The sequence below is a fragment of the Anthonomus grandis genome, chromosome 12 (assembly GCF_022605725.1).
Source record: "Anthonomus grandis grandis chromosome 12, icAntGran1.3, whole genome shotgun sequence".
Taxonomy (NCBI): Eukaryota; Metazoa; Arthropoda; class Insecta; order Coleoptera; family Curculionidae; genus Anthonomus; species Anthonomus grandis.
In genome coordinates, this window is record NC_065557.1 from 14262538 (window position 1) to 14285359 (window position 22822).

At 30.6% G+C, this 22822-nt stretch overlaps 1 protein-coding gene across 1 annotated transcript in view; it reads right to left on the minus strand.

Annotated features, from left to right (window-relative positions):
• LOC126742861 (lachesin-like) overlaps positions 1–22822 on the minus strand; it is a 260367-nt gene that overhangs the window by 24055 nt on the left and 213490 nt on the right. Inside the window, exon 5 of the mRNA XM_050449679.1 lies at positions 18264–18551. Within this exon, the coding sequence (XP_050305636.1) occupies positions 18264–18551 (288 nt within the window). The remainder of the gene's footprint in view (positions 1–18263; positions 18552–22822) is intronic.

Below are 22822 nucleotides of genomic sequence, written 5' to 3' on the forward strand. Positions count from 1 at the left end.
AAAGCACTATGCAGATTTTTTAATAACATACATGAGAATGGCGAGATCCCAAGCGACTGGTATGAGGATCGACGAAGGTAAAGGTGGACCTTTGTTGCTATCCCCAAACAACCAAATGCAAAAAACACGCGAAGACCACCGACTTATTAGCCTTATGAGTCATGTACTAAAGACATTGCTAAAAATAATTCACAAGAGAATTTACCAAAAGTGCGACGAAAGGTCTCACTAAACAAAGTTTGGTTTCTAAACTGATTTAGGCATGTTAAAGGTCTCCTACTACATGCAGCTGCTATCACAGAAACTCTATGGCCATCAAAGATCGATGAAAAAGATATTGAAATAATACACAAACTATACTGGAACCAAATAACGAAACTACAAACTACTGATTCACATTACAGTAATAACATAACTATAGCTAAGGGAATTCGACAGGGGTATATATTATCACCGCTTCTATCCAACATATACACGAAAACGATGTTTCAATTAGCACTACAGGATAATCCAAGAAAAATAAAGGTCAATGGTATCCCTATCAACAATTTAAGATTCGCTAACGACACAGCAATCTTAGCAAATAATATTGAATATCTAGAAGCACTTGTAAATCTCATAAACTCAAAAGGAAAGGAGTTTGGCCTTAATATCCATATAATCAAACTGATGATAGTGAGCAGATACCTCCACGACAACGCAGAAATCTATATCGACAATAAAAAGATCGAGAGGATGAATAAGTTAAAATACTTGAGCACAACATTGAACGACAAATGGGACAACGGCGAAAAGATAAAAATACGCATAGCCATTGCTTGAACAAGAGGTGCCAGTACTAAAATACTTTTGCGACAAGAGAAACCATTAAGGCTCCGCCTTTGAGTACTAAAGTGTTACATATGCCCTATACCGTTATATAGAGCAGAAACCTGGTCACAAAAAGTACAATCCCTTTAAAGGGCAGTAGTCTTCAAAAGGTGGTTCCTGAAAAGGCTACTTAAGAGTCTCTGGATAGAACATATGACTAATGAGCAAGTCTTACAAAGAACAGACCTTGACCGATAACTGCTAGACATCGTAAAACAACGAAAACATCCTACCTAGGACATATTCTCCGCGATTCTAGGTACAATTTACTAAAAACTATACTAATCGAGGCAAAAAGAGGACTAAAACGAAACGCCACTCTCTCGGCGACACAATATCTGGAACTAGTGTAACATCGCTGATACCGAATGCAAGTGTGCGGCACCGAAAAGAGAAGAAAACTCATATCTCAAGCAAAAGTTTAATATAAATGAGCAGTACTAAATATCAAATTCCCATCATTATTTGTGATTTCTGTAGATAGAAGATCGGAGTGGAAAAATATATGTTAAGAAACTAAATAGTGAAATACAATAGGTAATAGTATATTTGTATTTGAAGGGCCATACTTTGAACAAGAAAACACAAATCCTCAACTATACTTAGATCCTTGAATAAAAAAGTAAGTATTCTATTTGATGAATAAAGTATATTATATTAGGCATACAGAGCGTAATAAATATCATTTAGAGACAAGACATTTACACTAGCGTGATTAGTATATCTGAATTCACTTGAGACTACTTGAACTTCTAAACCCCTTTGGGAATAAGATAATAGTAGTAAAACAGCTTTATATTACCCCAGAATATATAGTCATATATTTATTTATTACGTATTTTCTCTGATTTATGCGTTGGGCTTTTTTTTGGCTTGCTAGATCCTTTTTAGGTTGTTTTCACTCCTAAATAGCTGTAATGTTAACAAGATTGAATCACATTTTTCTCTACTTTTAGATTAGGCTGACGGAAATCGATTGATGCATGCTTAGTTTTATGAGATGTTTATCTTTAATCCTGCATTCTTATAGTAGTTTTATATAAGTTTCAAATATTTTTTGAATCATAAATTCTATAAATTACGAGACAGTTTTACCACTTACCAAAACTCTTAATTTTTACTCTCCACACGTGTTTCGCTAATGATGCTAGCTAGCATCTTCATAAGAAGATTAAAACTGATTGTCTAAATATATTCTATACTTGATGTGTCGTTAGCTATTATTCAGTCAAAAATAATTTAATACTAGGAAGGAAGGAACACAGACGATAACAATGATCGAACTACTAAATCTCAGTGAAAGCAGTTTAGGAATAATATTTAATTATTCTTAATTATTTGTAACAAGCAGTCGAAAAAACAAGTATGAAAAAACCCATAATATACAGATTCAATAGACTATTTTTAAAACTAAGAGAAAAAATCTTTAATGTGTAATTTTTTAATAAAATAAGTAACGATACGAGTTTTAGATAAATAATTTATTATCTGCCATAGTCGCTGTGAAAAATAACGGATAGAAAGTGTTTGTTTTTATGTATCCTAATAAAAATATCCAAGATTAGATAGAGTTAACATGAACGTATCCAAATTTACGTTTATTCGATTCTTTGATAGATAAGTGGCTTATAGTTTATTACTTATTGCGGATTCGTAAACTCGCTAAAAAAATATATCTAAACGCTAATAATCTCGCCAAAGTAAATATATAAAACAAAAAAAAGTAAGTCAGTCTTTAACAAGCGTTCAAATAGCGTTTGGCATATAGCCAGAAAACCTTTATTTTTGAAATTTTAGAAGAGAGCATTTTATTGCCAATTTATAAACATTAGATGATAGAGATGCTCAAAAATGATTGGATTTCCGTTGCTGGCTAAGGTAAATTTAAAAATTCGTTAATTATGTAGGGAAGTTTAGGTTCATCATAGAGCAAATGTTTGGAATCCGCATTCAACTAAACCTTAATTATTCTGACAGCTTAAAGCAACTTTGATATATGGTATAGCATAGTTATTAATGCTATATTGCCTCAATCTTATGCATACTAAAAATAAAAAAGTTGCAATTAGGGATCCCTAAAATAAGATTTATACCAGTAGCGCAAAAGAAACTCCAAAATATAGTACGGTATAGGTCAGAGTCTAACTTTGTAAAATTTTTAAACAAAAACTAGTCAAAGTGCAACAGCTTTATGAAAAACATTTTCTTCGCGAGTCTAATATTAATTAGTGACTAAAACTTTTAGGACAATTTATTTAAGAATATCTGTTCGTCGTTGCTCGGTAAAATCACATTATCATATAATTTTATTATTTTTACAAGCAGAGAAAAAGAATATTATTAATCTACATAACAGCAAATAACCGCTTAGGTCTGGCTTTTGGCTTATAGAACATAATTTAAAAATATAAAAAAAACGTAACTAAATCTAAAAATTGTAATACACATATTTGGTATTACAATTTTTCAAGTATGTTATGAATCGAAAGGGTTAAAAGATAATACATAATAAGCTGAATTTAGGTCTAGAAAAAAGTAATATATGAGAACCAACTTTTATCTATTTTATTTTATTTATTGTTAGAGTAAATAAGCTGTATAGTTTATTATTTAAATGTAAAAGGCTTATACCAATAAAATCTTTTAAAAACAATTCTTCCATTTATATATCCTCAACATGACTAAACTGTATCGCTATGTTTAACCTCTGAAAGCACCCAAGAATCAAACAATTCCCTTTTATGTGTTTGTTTAGAAAATTAATTTTTTGTGTAAATAAGTTGAAAAATTTTTTTTAGACTTACCGGTTCTTATTTTTGAACGCAAAGCTTAGAATCAACAACTTAAATCAATGACGTTTTAGAAAAAATTAAAGAATAGAACATGATTTCTAGTTAATTTGAACTACTTGAAAAGTCGACAAGTTCTAAATTAAAATGCGTGTCGACAGTTTTTGTAAAAGTTTCATCATTTCACTATTGAGATTAGTTCTTTGCGCTTAATTTAAACAAGACTTATCAACAACCAATCCAATTGCTGAATCCAATATAATGTATAAGCAACATTTTGTTAACTTTAATCTGAAACATGTATTACAGCCTCATCTACCTGCTACTGCAGGCACAAGTATAGTTAGTTCAAATCCAGATTTTTAATATGGAAGAATATTATATAAAACTTTAAGTATTTTTTTTTGAGTGCTGGTCAAATGCTCGTTATTCGAGATCCAATCAACTGAATATCTTTTTTCCTTAAAATATTAAAGCTAGTTAGCATAACTAAGTTAGCTTACTTTTAAGCGTTAAGGAAATGTGATTGTTTTGGTACAAATGATGATTATATAAAGGGACAGTGCAATTTTTATCACTTTAATATCATTTGTTACTAAGAACAGAGTTCTGAAGATATTAGATTTATATTATTTACAATTAATTAAATTAGTTGTATGAAGTATATGCTTAATTAATTCATTTTTTTAGTAGCTAATGTACTTTCTATTATATTATATTATATTATATTGTAAACAAGCGTTAATCCTTAATGAACAGTATACCATTATTAACTTAGTTATGTTTAAATCAACTGTTAAATCAATAATACGATTACTATATTAGGTTTCTCGCATTAATGAGGCATATTCTATTACATTTTGTGAATTGGTTCTGAAGTTATAATTTAAATATTCCAATCAAATTATTAAGTTTAAAACATGAAATTTCAGGAAATTTATAGAATCCTAAATTAAGCTTTTTAGACCACTTTAAAATTCAAAAATGCAATAGTCTAATAGCTAAACAAAAAAAAGCTAAATCAAATTTTTTTTCACACTATTCATCATTTCAGCAATTAAAATCGTTCATACCCATCCATCATTTAAACGCTCAACGCGCACTGAAAATAAACCGATTCAAAACCGATCCTGCTTGTCAGAAAGCACTCAAGTAATGAGCAATTAAAAATTACTTTCATTACCGTCATACCCTTATACTCTAAAACAGTAGGGTTTTATAGAGATTTTAGTGTTAATGAATAAAGGGGTCTGACCTTCTATTCAAACATAATGCTTCAACATTGTAAGGGTTAAAATGTGCTTTTGCTTTTAAGATAATTTATCCTTTTGTAGTTTACGCCTGGACGTATGTTAGCGAAATGTACTTAATGGTTTTAAGTGTCAGTTAAATAGGGTAATAAGCCGATTGGGTTGGTCGCACAAGACAAGAAGATCACTTAAGTTAAGAGTAGACACTTATTTTAGATAAGAAAATTAATTTAAACTTGGCATTTAATTTATAACGATAATTTCATTTAGAAATTTATCTTAATTTATGTTACGTGTGGCTTCAGTGAAAGGATTAATAAATTAGTTTTTCTAAAGGACAAAGAGAGGTATACAGTGTGGCCTAAATTAAGTGCACATGTCTGAGTATCTTGGAATCTGTAAGAGATAGCAAATTGGTTAAATGGGGAAAGTTGTAAGGCATTTAGTTGCCAATTTAGTGTCGCTTTCAGAACGACTTTATCTTTTTCCGATTTTGAAATATTTGGAAAAAATCAAAAAGTCGCATTTTTGGAAAAGGGCTGTATTTTTTATTTCAACGTATCTTTAAAATATGTAAAAACAATATTAGAATAACTTTTTGAGGACAACGAATACCTAAATTCAGTTTTTGTTTTCGACGTTTCGGTTCTGAGATTCCATCCTCAAGTTCTTTTTTTCTTATAGCGGCCATTTCGTTTTTTTGCTAAATTAAAAAGATCTTTTTTTCTCTTTAAAATGATGTATACCTTATGAAAATATTTCATTCTTATGTCAAAAAGTTACAAAGTTGTTTCATCTCGAATTTAGTCATAAAGGCGGAGGCCATGATTACGGAGGCTATTTGTCGTATAAATAATTACTATTGCTTAGTGATTTAGCGTCATTTAATGACAGTTTTGCAAAATATTATTTATTTGATTTAACTTTTTATCTTGTTTACTAGTTCTTATTTTCTTAATTTTTTGTTGTTGTTCTTGTTAATGTTAAATAGTTTTTTCGTATCTAGTTATTTTTCTACACATTTAGTGAGTTTTGTTTAAATTTTTAATATTCGAAAATGGCCATGCCATATTCCAGTGAAGAAAAATTTGACATATTGGAATGTTATATTACATGTAATAGGAATGCAAATCTTGTAATCGCCAGATATTTGGAACTGTATCCTGAAAGACAACAGACATTACAAAATATTTAATTTAAATGCGGTAGGACTTAGGATGGCAATTGCAGCCAAAGAATTTTAAATTAAATTTATAAAATTAGCTTTTTATCTTGTAATTCAAAATCTGAAACGTTTGGAATATACGTTTAGAACATGTCCCCAATTTTGTCTGTATATTAAAGAAATAAATGGAATTTTTTAATATGGAGATAAAATTGGGGATATGTGAAAAAGGGACATAATAAAACTGTTTAGGGAAAAAGAACAAAAATTAAATAATTAAAGCAGATTCTAAAATAAGACATTAAAATACCAGTAAAATCAAAGTAATATTTAGATATAAATTATTTAACTATATTTTCAATGGGTAGTATTTAATCGGAACATCAGTTTTTATACTTTTAAGCACGTTTAAAAACTGGGTGGAGCAACAAAAATACTTATTGAGCATCTAATAAAGTTAATATTGTCAACTGTTTTATACTAATCTGGATAGCTATTTAAATAATAAAGCTTCTAAAAACTGTTTGAACTTCATACTTTATAATATGACAAAAGCTAGTGAGCATAAAATAAAATAAAAATAGGCATCACAAATATACTTTTTTGTCTTCTATTTATAAAACAAAAAGAACAAAAAATGCCATTTTTAAAACAGTATTTGAACCACAAAACAAAAAAGAGTGAACATTAAACAAATTATTAATAAGACTTCAATAAATTAAAAACATCACTAAATTACCAAAGCAGGTTTGGATTTTGATGGACGTCCACGCTTTCTTTTTTGTCCAATATAGATATTTTTGTCTCTACAGGCGGAACTGTATATTTTAATCTAATTGCTAGGCCCAGAAGATGTTTGCACATATACATCTTAAAAAAACTGTGAACAGTTGCAGCTACCATTCATCCAATCATCTTTTTCTTTGGGAATTTTTACTCTCCAAGTGGAAAAAAAAATTCACAAACTAATACCGACGGTTGTAGAGAATGTCCATATACAAACAAAACCTGTTCTTTTAAACTATTAAATAACATGGTAAAATCTTCCTGACGCTCGTTTGTCGAAACTCCTAGACATATCGGATGAAATTTTCTATGTTTATCTGTAGTTCCTACAACTAATACCGGGAACCCTGGCCAAATCAACTTGTATGTCAAATCAGCATTAATAATATTTGCATGACGTTCTGCTAACCTCAGTAAATGTTTTGTAGACAATGCAAAGCGAAAGGACATTGGTTCATCCATAAATATATAATAAGAAAGTACAAACACTTGGTGTATGTCCTCGGGAACTGCTGTATGATTTAATATCCATCGCTCCAGTTCTCCTAGACTTATAGTTGAGGAACCGTATTTAACACGTCTACGACATGATAGATAATTGTTCGATTGTTTCATTGATGGTAATTTTACTCCCTCCATCTTACTAAGACCTTTTAAAATAGCTTTAGGCTTCAAATGTAAATCAAATGGTTTGTTTATTTCTGCCTTAACTTCCTGACTTATTCCGTAATCAGAACGAATTCCAATCGACTCGTGCTTATGGGCAGCCTCTACACGATAGAGCAAAACAGCATTTGATGTAGCTTCAAACAGTAAATAAATTTGTGCCGCACACTGAGGGCCACGACGTTTTACTTTGTTACAGCGATAAAACCTTTTCATTCCTTCTTCAGTCATATGTGTTATTAAAATAGAATATAATTTCTATTTTAATAACTTTAATCATTTATTAGAATATAATATATTTTCTGCACGAACAACTTCCTCCGCTTCTTTAACACATGCAAATTTTCTTACAAAGAGCCACTGCTTACTCTCGCCACGCTTTTTTTTGTTTCTAATTCTTCAATCTCCGAATCACTGTCCGAACGATATGAAGGAATTTCTATATCATCCCCATTTGAATATTGGCATCAGAATTATTCCCGGGTAAAACAGTATCGAGTTCCATGATTATTTATTGTTTAAAACGAATAAAACGGTGCATAAAACAACTGTTTATACTACTGAAATATTATATACACCATAACCAATAAACGTATATGGGAATCTCAAACGCAGTTAACTGTCGCTCCAGTATAAACGCACGTTGCCGGATTTTTTTGTAATTCATTAACGAAAGCTGTTGCCGAATGCAAAATAAAAACTTTTAGGAAAAAAAATTGATGATTATATAATATTTTAGTTGAAATGAATTTCAAAATTAGATGCTCATTTAGAGTTTTTGAAGTTTAGTTGGTATTTTGGTAAACTGGTTTTGAAAATTATAAGCTCATTTAGATTTTTTGTTAGCTTTGTGTATTTTTTGGTGCCTGCTTTTGTTGGCAGATTAAAAATATAATGATGCCTTAAGTTTGTTCACCGATAAATTTATTTGATATACAGAAATATAAAAGTTGCCATGTTAGTTAAAATAGTTACCGCATTTGTTGTACATCCATAATATTTGATGCTCATTTAAAAATTTCCCATTTTCAATTGCGTAGTCATAAGTCTTTTTTTAATAGTGTATTTATAGTAGTTTTATTTCTAAAATCCAGTAGAAATACCATACATTTTTCCTAAAACTTTGTTGTTAAGATAGGTAATACAATATAGTACCGGTGGTTAATGAAGCAAAAAATGTGGGTAATAATTTTGATAATTCCTTGATTTCTTGAATTTTTTCACACTTAAAACTTTTCAATAACCTAAAATGTCACTTAGCGAGTGAAATCAAGTATTTTTTGTGTACTTATTATGATCATTGTTTGTTTATGGTGATGTAATCGATAATAACGCAATTTCTTTTCCAGTTTCGTCATCTATTAAAAAAGTGCAAAAATCTGGTATGCGGTTTCCTTTCCATATTTGCTACAGCATTAAAGCCATATAAGATGATATTTTAATATTTATTTTATTCTTTAATTACCAAATATCATATGTACTCTTTTATACAGAATGTTAAAGTAGAGAAAACCACTTTATGTAAGAAAACTCTTTATTGTGCATGAACACATTCATGATACTAAGCGGTTTAATATTTCTAGAGTTCTTTAACATACAATGGCAGCTTTCATTCACTTACGTTCCTAAGCAGCATATACAATATACAGCATATACAGTGAGAGCCAAAAGTCCGGAATAAATTCATTTAAAATTCAGGGGTATGCAAAAAAAAACGCTCGGACACCTCGATTTTTATTTTAAACTGCGGGTTTTCTTACTATAATTTTATGTACAGGGTGGTCCAAAAATAAGTTAGGACCATCAATTTCAATTTTTGAAATAGAAATACCTATTTTTTATTCTGTATTCTTAAAGAACAGAAAATTCTAGACATATTTTATATACAATGTCCTATACCTATCTTTATTTGTTTTTGAGTTATTGACAGTTGAAGAATGGCTTATTTGTACTTTTGACATGTTATAAAATCCAAACTGTTAGACATAGACAAATGCGGTTTGCACTTTTAATCGAAGCTTTTTTAAAACCATCTGTTGACATTAGCTAGTAAGTGTCAACAGGTACTAAGAAATTTACGGTTGAATTTTTAAAAAAACATTCAAAATATTACTGTATTTAATCAAAAGTATTGTATAAACGTTGAACCAAAAGAAACTATTCTAATCTAGACCGAATTAAATGTTCAAATTGAGCCCTATTAACTTCTTGACACTAAGCGAGTCTTGATTCGAATTCTCTCAGAACGTTGCGTACCATTTCTTGAGGTATTCGTTGAATCTCATTTCTTACATTATTTCTCAATTCTTCTAAATCATTGGGTTTATTTACATACACTCTGTGCTTTAAATAACCCCACAAAAAGAAGTCCAAAGAAGTTAAGTCGGGGGACCTAGCAGGCCACTCCAATAGACCCCTTCGCCCAATCCATCGACCCGGAAATATCTCACTTAAATATTGGCGCACGGCTCTGCTGAAGTGTGGCGGCGCGCCATCTTGCTGGAACCAAATTGAAGCTTCTGGAATATTGGGATTATTTGCATTTGGAAACATTAAAGATAAAGCGGGAATCAGTTCGTTCCTTGAGAATTCCAAATAACGTTGACCTGTTAAGGTACCTTCGAAGAAAAATGGACCTATGACTCTGTCATTGATAATGCCGGCCCAAAGATTCACAGATTGAGGATATTGGGTATGAGCTCCAATCACCCAATTTGGATTGGAGAAAGACCAGTAACGGCAGTTCTGTCTGTTCACTGTACCATTGAGGCAGAAGGTCGACTCGTCTGAAAAAATTATTCTACGAGTAAAAAGATGGTCGTTATGGCAGACATTCATTATAGTTTCGCAAAACTCTAATCGACGATCTGTATCATCTTCGTTAAGTTCGTGGATTAATTTTAATTTATAGGGATGATATTTTGCCTTTTTCAAAATCCTTCCTAAAGATGTTTTTCCAACATCGTTATCTAGTGCTGCCTGTCTAGTCGGTGTATGAGGATTTTCTTCAATGGACAAAACAACATTTAACTTATTTTCCTCGGAAATTGAGGGACGATCCGATCTGGGGCGATCTCTGACGTGATCTAATTCCCTAAATTTTCTTTCTAGCTTGCTAACGGTGGACTGAGATATTGTCTTATCAGGATACTTGGTATTAAACATTTCACAAACCTGGTGTTGGGTCCTAATGCGATCACCACATCCTATCATAATTAGTATATCTATTCTCTCAGTTTCAATAAACAAGGATAAGACTGCTTGATACCTGTCACTTCAAAAAATTATGACAACATCATTGCAACAATGGATGAAAAAACACAAAAAACAAGGTTACCTTAGTAAGGGTTTTACATAGTTGCATGAATTATTGTATGTTCAGAAATTCAACCGTAAATTTCTCAGTACCTGTTAACACTAACTAGCTAGTGTTAACAGATGGTTTTAAAAAAGCTTCGATAAAAAGTGCAAACCGCTTTCGTCTATGTCTAACCGTTTGGATTTTATAACATATCAGAAGTGCAAATATGCCGATCTTTAACTGTCAATAACTTAAAAACAAATAAAAATAGGTATAGGACATTATACATGAAATATGTCTAGAATTTTCTGTTCTTTAAGAATACAGAATAAAAAATAAGTATTTCCATTTCAAAAATTGAAGTTGATAGTCGTAACTTATTTTTGGATCACCTGTATACATAAAATTATAGTAAGAAAACCCGCAGTTAAAAATTAAAATCGACGTGTCCGTGCTTTTTTTTTTGAACATATTCTGAATTTTAAATGAATTTATTCCAGACTTTTGGCTCTCACTGTATATTATTATCATTAATATTTATTCGACGATTTTTTAGTAATTTTTTTGTCTAATTCTTTATCGTATATGGTCAAGGTATATCTATTAATTTGTAGAATATACGTATATCATATACTATTCTGTTTACAAAAGAGAGAAAATTTTGGCATTTAAAAAAATTGACACGGGAATTACATATCTAGTTTTTAAACTCGATAAGTACACCTCACAAATGTATAATATAAATGTAGATATATTTTTTTTAATAAATAATAAAAAAAAATATAACTACATTAATAGTAAAGTTATTTAATTTTTTTTTAAGATTTACCTGTGGATCCGAGTAAGATGTTTAGAATATACATTCATATAAAAATTTTTTCCTACCTTTCATTATAACATACCGGTATAATATACCACAATTATTACTTAAATACATGCCTGTATTATAGGTTTTATATAAACAATTATTTAATGATTTGGAAGTTATTGCTTGAAATGGCGCAATTATGATGATCAAGGATGATTCAATTTTTAAAAAAATCTTAAAAATTTAAAAATTATTACATTTTAAAGGTTAAATTAAGCTAAAAGGTAAAGTATGCTAAATTTTATAAAAATATCGAGAAATTTATAATCGAAAAAAAATTCTAAAAACTTATACAGCATGAAAGCTATACATACAGCCTAAAAGTTGAGACATTTAAGGTTTATCTGAAGAATTCACCCTTTTAAGTAATAGCATATTAAATTAAAACACTCTATATTTAGCAAAAAGGAACAAATTGAAATTACCTTTTATATTATTTGAAGTACGATACAGTGCATAAGCTATGCGATCATTATTAAACTTAAAATTCTACACAACATTATAATTAAAAAAATAAACTACAAAAAGTAAAACAATGGCAGCAAATAAATATCAATAAAACGTGACGTTAAATACACGAGGACAATTTATTAAGCTTCCTACAAAGTAGATTTATGTACCGTAAATGTAGAGCTGCAACTTACTGTTTCGAATAAGATTATCTTGACCCTTGACATAAAACATGGGTAAGTTGCTTCAGCTTTTGTTAATCAATTAGGCCGAGAAAACTTAAGGGAGCTTTGCACGTATATACGACGTTGTCTAAAGGAAAGTTTATCGGCAAACTGTTGCACGTTTTCGGCAAATTGGCTTGGATAAAATGTACTTCGAAGGTCCTTATAAAATACCTTTGTAGGCTTAGGAAAATTTGACAAAACCCTAAAAAATTAAACCTGTTTAACTTTTAAAATTGGTACGTGCTTACGCTGATAAAACACCTTTGAAGAATAATAGATATCAAGAGCCTAATATAATTTTTAAAGAAAATGAAATAGAAATAAAGATAAAAATTATAACAGAAAAAGATTATACAGAAAAAAGTTATATAAACTCTCAGATCGGTGTTAACTTATGCTATTGAAACTCGTACTCATAGAAGACAAAGAGCCTTTGAAGAATGACAGAAATAAAACTTTTACGATTAAATGCCGTCGAAAAAAGAAAAAAAAAAGGGATAAACAATTTTTTTTTTTAAATTTTACTATTGTCTTATAAAGTTGGTTTAAATATTTAGTTCTTTTTATATTTATGTTGAACGCTAAATGTATTGCCTTTACTTTTATTAAGTTTAACAAAAATAACAACACAAGGTATCTAACATTAGGTCTGCAAAATTTCTTTATTCCTAAAGAGTCAAAGTTAATAAACCTACTGAAAATTCAGTTTAATAAACATATTAAAAAGGCAAAAAATCGAACCACGTCCTTTTAGTTTTTTTTTTAATTATTTTAAAAATAATTAAATTGATGTAGGTTAAATATCAATAATAAATATCAGTATTAAATATTTAATATAAAATATTAAATATTAACCTACCTCTCAGTTTTTTGAGAAACTCTAAATTAGAATATCTGGTTAAACTAATAATTATACAGAAACATTTTTGTGAAAAAAGATTAAGATAATTAAATTCTCTATAATTTATCATTTAGGTGACTTTGAAGAAACTTTCTTTTCGGCTATAAAGCCTCAATTTGTGGAGAATTTAATCATCATCATTTTTTGGTTTAATAAATTTTCTACGTATGGTTTATCTAAAATATTACGTTAGAAAGACCACAGGAATGGGGATAGATATTTTGGTTTTTTTTTAGTCTTCCTCAGAGCCCACTAGCTGTTCACAAAAAATGCTTCACAGAATTTTTGAACTTACATATCTTATTGGATTTCACATTAACTGTGCAATAAAGGTTAACGAATATTAATTAAAGGGCTTAATTAAATTATGCCCTTTAATTAATAATTAGAGACATATTCCGGTCTAATCTAAAATTATCAGTCTAAGGTTATAATGAGACAGCATAAATCAGTTCCTACCTATATATTTGCTTATTTGATGACTGGCATCCTAAAAAAGCTAAATATAAATTTAAATGTCCAGAGCATAAAAATATGAAACTATACTCATTCTTTCATTCATTATTTCAAAGCATTTTTGAAATTAGAAAAATAAAACGTTGTTACATTTAAAAAAAAAATAATATAAATACAATAAAATATTTTTTTTAAATATTAACTAAACTAGCATTTAAGATCCTACTTATTTTATGTTGAAACTTATCATTGTTTTTATTATATGTTACGCCTACTGATCTTTTAATAGGTGTGAGACGTAGTTTTTTCTGAAGCTGGGTTAGGTTACTTGCTCTAAAAAAGTTCTAATGAACATATACCTTACACGCAAAGAGAAATTTAATTGTAAACCAAAAATCATTTAAGTATTTGGTTTCAGGGAAAATCTATACGAAAATTCCTCATTTACAAATACAAACCAAAATTATTAATATTGTTTTGTAATGTGGTAATAATTCTGTTACCGCATAATTTAAATTCAAAATAAATTTATTTTTCATATAGGTTACAATTGCATAATAATTAATGCATTTATTTGCGCAATATTCCTTGATATATGTATAATAGATAAGTTAGTATGGGCTCGATTATAAAAAACCACTTGAATAGAGCAACAATTAACTTAGGCTCAGCTCAGCTTCAAAAAAAATAACTAAATAAATGAGACAAAGAAGGGTGTGTAGAGGATAATTAGTTTTTAAATAGTAATGTGTTAGCTTATTTTGACAACACCGAATATATACAGGGTGGCCCATCGAAAAGAGTCCAACAAGGTTTGGGATCCTTTTTTAAAAAATGCTCGGACTCGTCGATTTTTGATTTTGGAAAAGCGATTTTTATTTACATTTTTAACCCCACAACTTCAACCTTTTAGCGGGGGCGACATTCACCCTTATTTTTTAAACGGGAAAGGATGTGTTGTGATACATTTTTTAAAAGGATATTCAATTTTCTTTACAATAGCGCTTTGTTTTTTAAATTTAAGCAACGCATCGCCAACCAATAGAATTCTAAACATTTTACTGAATATTTTAGGTGTGTGAGTAAAAAACTGTTTTTAAACTATCAAAAATCAGTCAACAATCCGACTTTCTCTTTAGTAAACAAGTTGATGTGAGTTCTTAATTTTTGTGCTTTTCTTTCGATTCGATAAAAATTGTTTATTCTATTACGGAGAGAGTGGAAATTATTGAATTATACTTTATAAACAATCAATGTGCAAGACTAACGGCAACTTTGTTTAATGAGACACATGCAGATAAGCACTTACATCATGGTTACATCCTAGAGTGAGTGGCAAAATTTTGGAAATCCAGTGAGAAATGAGGGAATTGGAGTCGGTGTACTCGGTGAAGTTAGTATGAACCCTACATTAAGTACCAAAAAACTTTCTCATGTAACGGGAGTCTCGCGGACCACTGAAGAGAATTCTAAATCATAATAAATAGCCCCCATATAAAATTCAACTTCTTCAAGAATTAAATGAAGATAACGACCGCCGTTTAGAGTTTTGTAAAATATTTTCCAAACTAATTTCAAATAATCCTAGTCTCAACTATCTTTTTAATGTTTGCTTCCCAGATGAATGTTCAGTTTTTCTTAATGGCATTGTCAATCGTTATAATTTTTGGTACTGTTCCGACACGAATCCAAGGATCTACCATGAGGTTCATACTCAACACCCTGAAAAATTAAACGTTTGGGTTGATATTTTTGGTGATCACATAACTAGATTATTTTTCTTACCGGAAAATTTAAATGGAGATACGTACTTAGACCTTTTGTAGAATGCTGTTAACCCAGCATTGATTGAAATTATGAAAAACGACCAACGCTACCATGAAGGAAATGCGATATTTTAGCAAGACGGAGCTCTTCGCCATTATGCATTACCAGTACGGCAGTTTCTGGATGAAGCATTTCCTGATAGATGAATTGGGAGAAGGGGTGCTATCGAATGGCCCACGTGATTACCCGATTTATCTCCATTTGATTTTTTTTGTGGGGACATCTGAAATCGAAAATTTATGCGACCCAACCTAAATTGTTAAAAGATTTACGGAACCGCATCATTCATGAATGCCAACAAATAACACCCGATATTATTCACAATCTACGGGAACACTTTGAACAGTTACTGTAATATTGTATGGAGGTAAACGGAGGACTTTTTTACTATTTAATATTAATGCGTAAGTACTAATCAATAAAAATTAAATTAGATTTTTCTGGAACCCGCAGCTCAAATTTAAAAAACAAAGCGTAAAGAAAATTGAATGCGCTTTCAAAAGATGAATCACAACACACCCCCTATGTAAAAAATGAGGGTGCATGTCGCCCCCGCTAAGGGGTTAAAGTTGTGGGGTTAAAAATTTAAACAAAACATCGTTTTTTAAAAATCAAAAATTGACAGGTGCAAGCGTTGTAACTAGAATAAAAAGACCTTAAAAATAAGCTTGACCCTTATGAGGGTAGTTGCAAACCCCACCCAGGGGTTTATATTAAGAGGTTAAAAGTATTAAATAAATTTTTTCCCTTAAAATCAAAAATTGACGGGTCCGGGAATTTTTTAAAATTTCGATGAGCCACCCTGTATAAAACTGAAAGCTCTATTTATATTATTTATAGTTTAAGAAATAAATAAGTAAATATTTTATTTGCAGTTTTCAATAAAACACTAATAGTTTTAAAACAATTAAACTATCAAATAGAAAAAACGAAAATGGCCGTGACTGCTTTCATTTTTGTCAAATTAAACTAATTGTATCGAAAAAATGCAAAAAAAGATAAGCCACCCAAATTCGTTCCCTAGAATTGTGTTTACACTATTCTTGGGATGAAAAATATCAAGAACACCCAAAAAACGGGAATTAGCAAATTTTCAAAAGATTTATTGCATAATATAGTATGCGTGCTTAGTGTTATAAACAATACACTGAACTTTGTAATACCCTGTATAATCACAAATCAGAAAATAAAAATTACCTACAGACAATTTAAAAAGTTGTTTTGCATTGTTAAAATGACTGACATCTCTTTAATAAAATTTGGAGTAAAATTAATGTAAATATACACAGCAGTAAATAGAAAACTACGAAGAAAGAAGGCTAATGGATATTTGGGAACGGACAACTTATTTATAAGTCTTAGATTTGCATTATGTAAATTATTTTAAAAGGTAAGTTTTTCGCGAAAGTAGGAAAAAGAAAACGTGTCTAGCATTAGCACAAAAACAGTCAGTTGTATAGAGAAAAGGTTTTCTACGCGCAACTAGCTAGAAATTCCATTATAGTTTCTCAAGCCACGAATAAATCTGCAATATTGATTTTAACGTTTTTTTCAAACGGTACTCAGGGATTTTCATCTAAACATAAAAAATAAATAATAAAACAATAACACAATTTTGTCTTACTTTAGAGTAAATTAAATTTTCGATTGCATTCAATGGCCTTACCGCATAATATGACTTATTAACTACATTAAAAATATGCAATTTAAAACGTCACTAATTATATAAAAACTGTTTAATATTGCTTGTAGATTCAACCAAACTTAGCTAAGTACCTCTCACAAAAAGCCTTAAGTTTTACCATGCAAGTCTTTTTTTGTTTTGAAAAGTAAATACACATAATAAAGCTCTTCGAAGAGTTAATTTGTCAATTAATTTAAAAGGAAATTTTAGAAAGATAATCGTTTATTTTATTAGATGCCTCTAACAAAAATTCATTAAACAGGATTAAATAATTAATATAGAATTAAAAACATATATCAGAAATAAAGTAGATCTCAAAACGGATCTTGGTACTCCAGATATTATATATGTTGGACATATATTATAGGACTACTCTTTACTTTCTGTTGGATAAATAAGATGTAAAAAACACTTGAGAAATATTGTCAGCTTCATAATAACCTTATTTTTCCAGAAGAAAATAATAATGTAAAGTTTTAAACCTCTTGGAATAGTCAAGTATTATAAATGACGAGAAGTCACTTTAAGAAATTATTCTGGGTAACGATTTAAAAGAAAGATGTCGCACTATTGTTAATTCCACTTTTTGCAACATAGGTTTTCTTCAAACGAGAGGTATCAGATGAAATGAAAATTTTTTATCAGATTTTTGCCTCAAAATGGTTGTGATTCAACATTTTTAAATAATTTTTTCATGGTTATATTACGTTAGATAGTACTGATCTATGATATCAATCCACATATATGTAAGGACTTTAGAATGACCATTGAGAGATATTTCAGACCAAAAATTGGGATTACAGCCTCTGCTTCTATGAAAGAAAACTAATTTACTTTATTTGTTAATAGCAAAATTATTCTAAAGTCAAGGAATAGAAAAAGGATCATTGAAGATTGTTGCGCTTTCACCAATTACCTTAAAAAAACAGTGACAGTCAAAGCAAGCAAATAAATAAAACCTGAAACATTTTTTTAAACTTCAATGGACACACAAATAAGGCCTTCATACTAATATCAACTTACCCGCGGTAGCGTTCAAAACGTGTACATTGATCCATGCAGGTACAGCATTACTAGGGCTACACGTATAATTTCCATTATGACTTTTATCGGCATCTTGGAGATGCAATACACTGGAACTTCTACCCTCTTTGACAACGATTCCCGGATCGTAGTTAATCATTCTTTGTTCATGATACCAAAAAACGAAATCCGGCGGTTCTGTTGAGTGTCTTAAAGTACAAACAAGTCGTAACATTGAACCAGCACGTACGTGAAGGTCTGGAGATCCTTGGATTTCTGCTTGGGCTTCTGAAATAACAAAAAAATTATTGTTTAGTATAAATTCGAATAAACTTAAACATAAAACAATAACATACATAACGAATAACAAAACGAACAAAACATAACGAATTCAATAGCTGTTTTGAAGATACAAAGATGTTATATAGATGTTCTTATTTACACGTTATCACAGTTTAGGCTTCCCAAAGTAAAGCCCCTATTTACCGCCTAGTCAAACACAGATAAATACATCAGGCCGAAGTAATTTACAAAATTAATTCTTAGATAAACGCCTTTACATAACTTTTACCAACGTCGCTTTAACTAAAACTCCCAAGACAATTTCCCAGTCCTTATTTGAAACTTGTGCAAATTGGAATAAACCTTAGCAGGAGGCTCTCGGCGTAACCAAACCGGATACATATCAGATGAGGGCATACAAACTTCTTAATAAGTTTGCCGAACTGTTACAGGTATTTTATCTTCACAAGTTTTTAGACATTCTTGTTAGTGACTGGTTAGTAATATTTAATTAATAAGTTCCCTTTAATATATTTTTTTATATTATTAATTTTAATTTAAAAAGGGAAAAGCGGTTTTCATATTTCTGGATCTTTTGTTTTTAAGGAATTTAGTCGGTTAATTTTAAAAAAACTAAATATTTATTTTTCCAATTTCTCTGGCTATTGTTATTGACTAAGAGCTTTTTTACAGGTTTTGCTTCTAAAAAAGAAAATTAATTTAAGAGGTTTTACATTACATTTCTCTTTAACTTATACATATACTAAGTTTGTTAAAATTATCTCGTTAAATTTCTCTAGAAGCTGCATATTCTAGTATCATTAGTCAATTAGGAAACATGCCACTAATGTCCTACAAAATTTTAAAGTATTAGAAAGTTCATCAATTTTCTTTTGGAAATGTACACGAACTTCATACCCAATTAGAAAATCTGTCATTGCTGGATTAGTAACAAAAAAAAGTTAACATGTTGATTTTCAGGCATTAAGAACGTTTTTAAGATTATATGATTTTTTTTTGCTGCGGTCTGGTTATTTCGGACAATTTTTTACATAAGCAAAAATAATTAAAAAAAAAAAAATCACAAAAATCTAAATTAAGTTAAACAGTAACAACTTAATTTACTATAAATTAACTAAATCTTCTTTTGTTTTAATAAAGATAGTTTAATTTTTAAGATATTTTAGCTCCGTACCTCAAAGGTCCATTGAATATACGAGGGTGAATCAAATATGAACCGGACTTTTCTGTTTAGCGCGCCATAGGTGAAGCGAGTGGCGCGACGTCCTGATATATGCTAGATAGGGATGTCAAGAGGAGGGGAGTCAGTCGGTTTGGCGCACCGGAGTAGATGAGCTGTTAGTAGCATCATGTCTGAACAAGAGGTACACACGTCTGTTGCGCAACGCGTTATTATAAAATTTTTGTCGCGTGAGGGCGTAAAACCTTCCGAAATTTTGCGTCGACTAACTGCACAGTTCGGTAATGAAACCTTATCAAGGACTCAAGTCTACGACTGGCACAAAAAATTTTCCGATGGCCGAGAGGTAGTGGAAAACGAGAGCCATGCACGCCGACCCAGGACAAGCATCAATGAGGCGAACATTCGTGCGATCCGTGAGCTGATTGAAGGTGACCGCCGCCTTACATTGTGGGAAATTGCTGCACACGTCGAAATATCATACGGAAGTGCTCAATCAATCATTTCAGAAAATTTGGGTTACCGCAAAGTGTGTGCAAGATGGGTTCCTCGCCTTTTGACGGAAGATCAGAAAGCAAACCGTCTTGCCGTGTGTGAAAGGCTTTTGGCACGATTTGAACACCCGCCTTACAGTCCCGATTTGTCACCATGTGACTACCACATGTTTGGGCCACTAAAAGAAGAATTGGGAGGTTATCACTTTGACGACGACGAAGGTGTGGAAACGTTTGTGCGCAATTGGTTACTGACACGACCAGCTTCATTCTTTGATGAAGGAATTAAAAAACTTCCGATCCGGTGGGAAAAATGCGTAAATAAGAGAGGAGATTATGTAGAAAAATAACATGTGTTCAAACTTTTATTTACTGTACCAATAAAATTACTAAAACCAAAGTCCGGTTCATATTTGATTCACCCTCGTAATGTAGTATTAAAAGATTTTTTTTTTAAATTGATTGTCACTTTTACGTATTTCAGGCAATAGTAAAATTGAAAAGCTTTTTTAAACGATTTATATTTGACAAATAATTTAACGTCAAGGGACAAATTGTCAATAATTCTGGTAAGAATTTTAATAAAATAACATCTATTCAATTATTATTCAGTTCTTATTTAAATATCATCTAGTTAATACCATTAAATCTAGTAATAATTAAGTTTAATTAATATTAAATTTTGCTCTTCCTCTTTATTATAAATCTGTACAGTGCGAGTCTGTAACTTGGAATAAATTCGATAATAAATAAATGAAGGCGTATACGGAAAAAACGCTCGGACACGTCAATTGAGATATTCTAGTTTTCAACCCCTCAATATTTGCTGGCTTGGTCACATAAACTTTGGATTTCAAATATACCCGTAGGAAAAAATCCAGCGGAGTCAAATCCGGCGATCTTGGTGGCCATTCAAAAGGTCCTCTCCTGCCAATCCATCTGCCTGGAAAAATAGTATCCAGACAGTTTCGAACAGGTCTTGCAAAATGGAGAGGCGCACCATCTTGCTGAAACCAGATGTTTCTATTCGGCATATCAGCTTGTATTGGATTAGGGAGTAGAAGAGCTAGATTTGGAATTAGTTCGTTGAAGAAAATTGGGCCTATAACTTACTGACCTAGAATTACTGCTCAAACATTTACTTTTTCTGGGTGTTGAGTAAGACCTTGCCTCATCCAAAATGGATTTTCTTGTGCCTAATAACGGCAATTTTGACGATTCAATTCTATAATTATTAGCACCCTCTTCATTGAGTTCCTGGAGAATTGTTAGTTTATAGGGATGAAATTTTTCTGCATCAAAAACACTCACTACTGAAGGTTGGCTCGCTTCCAATTTGCGCTTCACCTGTCTAGTGGGAATATTAGAATTTTCTCCAATGGCTAGTAACACATTAATTTTGGTGTCTTCATTAAGCGCGTTCAACGAGAATTAGTTATTGTTCTTACGTGACCATTTGCCTGAAACTGTTTTTCAATCTTGCTTATAGCACTTTGAGATATGGGTGGTCAATCAGGGTACTTCTGTCTGAATAAATGCAAAACTTCATTTTGGGTTCTTATTCAACCTCCGTACCTAATCATCATTGAGATTTCAATCTTGTGCTTTTCACTTAAATAGCCAATTTCGCAAAAAAATTAAAAGAAACTTAAATCTGATAATCCGACAGTAAAGGCACATCTTATAGCAATGTCAAAATTTATAAAATGCCAAAATTATAAATTTGCCACATTTTTATAGGACATTCATAAAATACATTACGAAAAAAAACTGTTTACTGAAACGCATATTTTTTTTAATTTAAATAATTTTTAAAATAAAAAATCAAAACTTAAAAACAGGTGAATAAAGGTATGGCATGTGGTACATCAAAACATTTGGAATTTTGTGCAGAATTTAAGAATATAATAGCATATAGGGTGTCCTATTTAAAATAAGAAAGTTGGTATTAGCCCCGCCTACATGGTATACCCTGTATAAAAAAAAAATTGCGCCACTTACAATCTCAATTGACGTGTCCGAGCGTTTTTCCGAACACGCTTCCATTTATTTATTGTCGCATTTATTCCAAGTTACAGACTCACTGTATATTACACAGATTATTTGGCAGAATAGTGACAATATTGAAGTAGACCAAAAATTCTGCTTTTTGCTCCAGTGATTTTTATGTGCCTCAATTTTATTTTGTACTTCTTTGATTCTGGTTGTGGTTAACACACAGTTTTCGTATATTTCTGTGGAGTGTTTGGTCTTACTATACTGACTACTTTATTTTGCTTTGTTTTTATCGGTATAAACAATTTGTTTCCAGAAACTAAAATGGTTATTCCTATTAGTTGGTTGTTCATTTTAGATCTTGAAAATAACTAAAAATATGACTTTTTAAAATACGTAAGTATAAGGATAATTATTCTATGGACTGTTCTTTTTTATTTTCGAACTGTAGTAAGTTCTTTCTCAGTCTCTTCGTAAAGATCGTGGTTTTCCGCAAAGAGATTTGCTTTATACACAGCGTGAAGTCACTTATCATCCATTGGCCACGTCTTTAGACTTTAAAGTTTTTGGAAGATTATAGATATTAG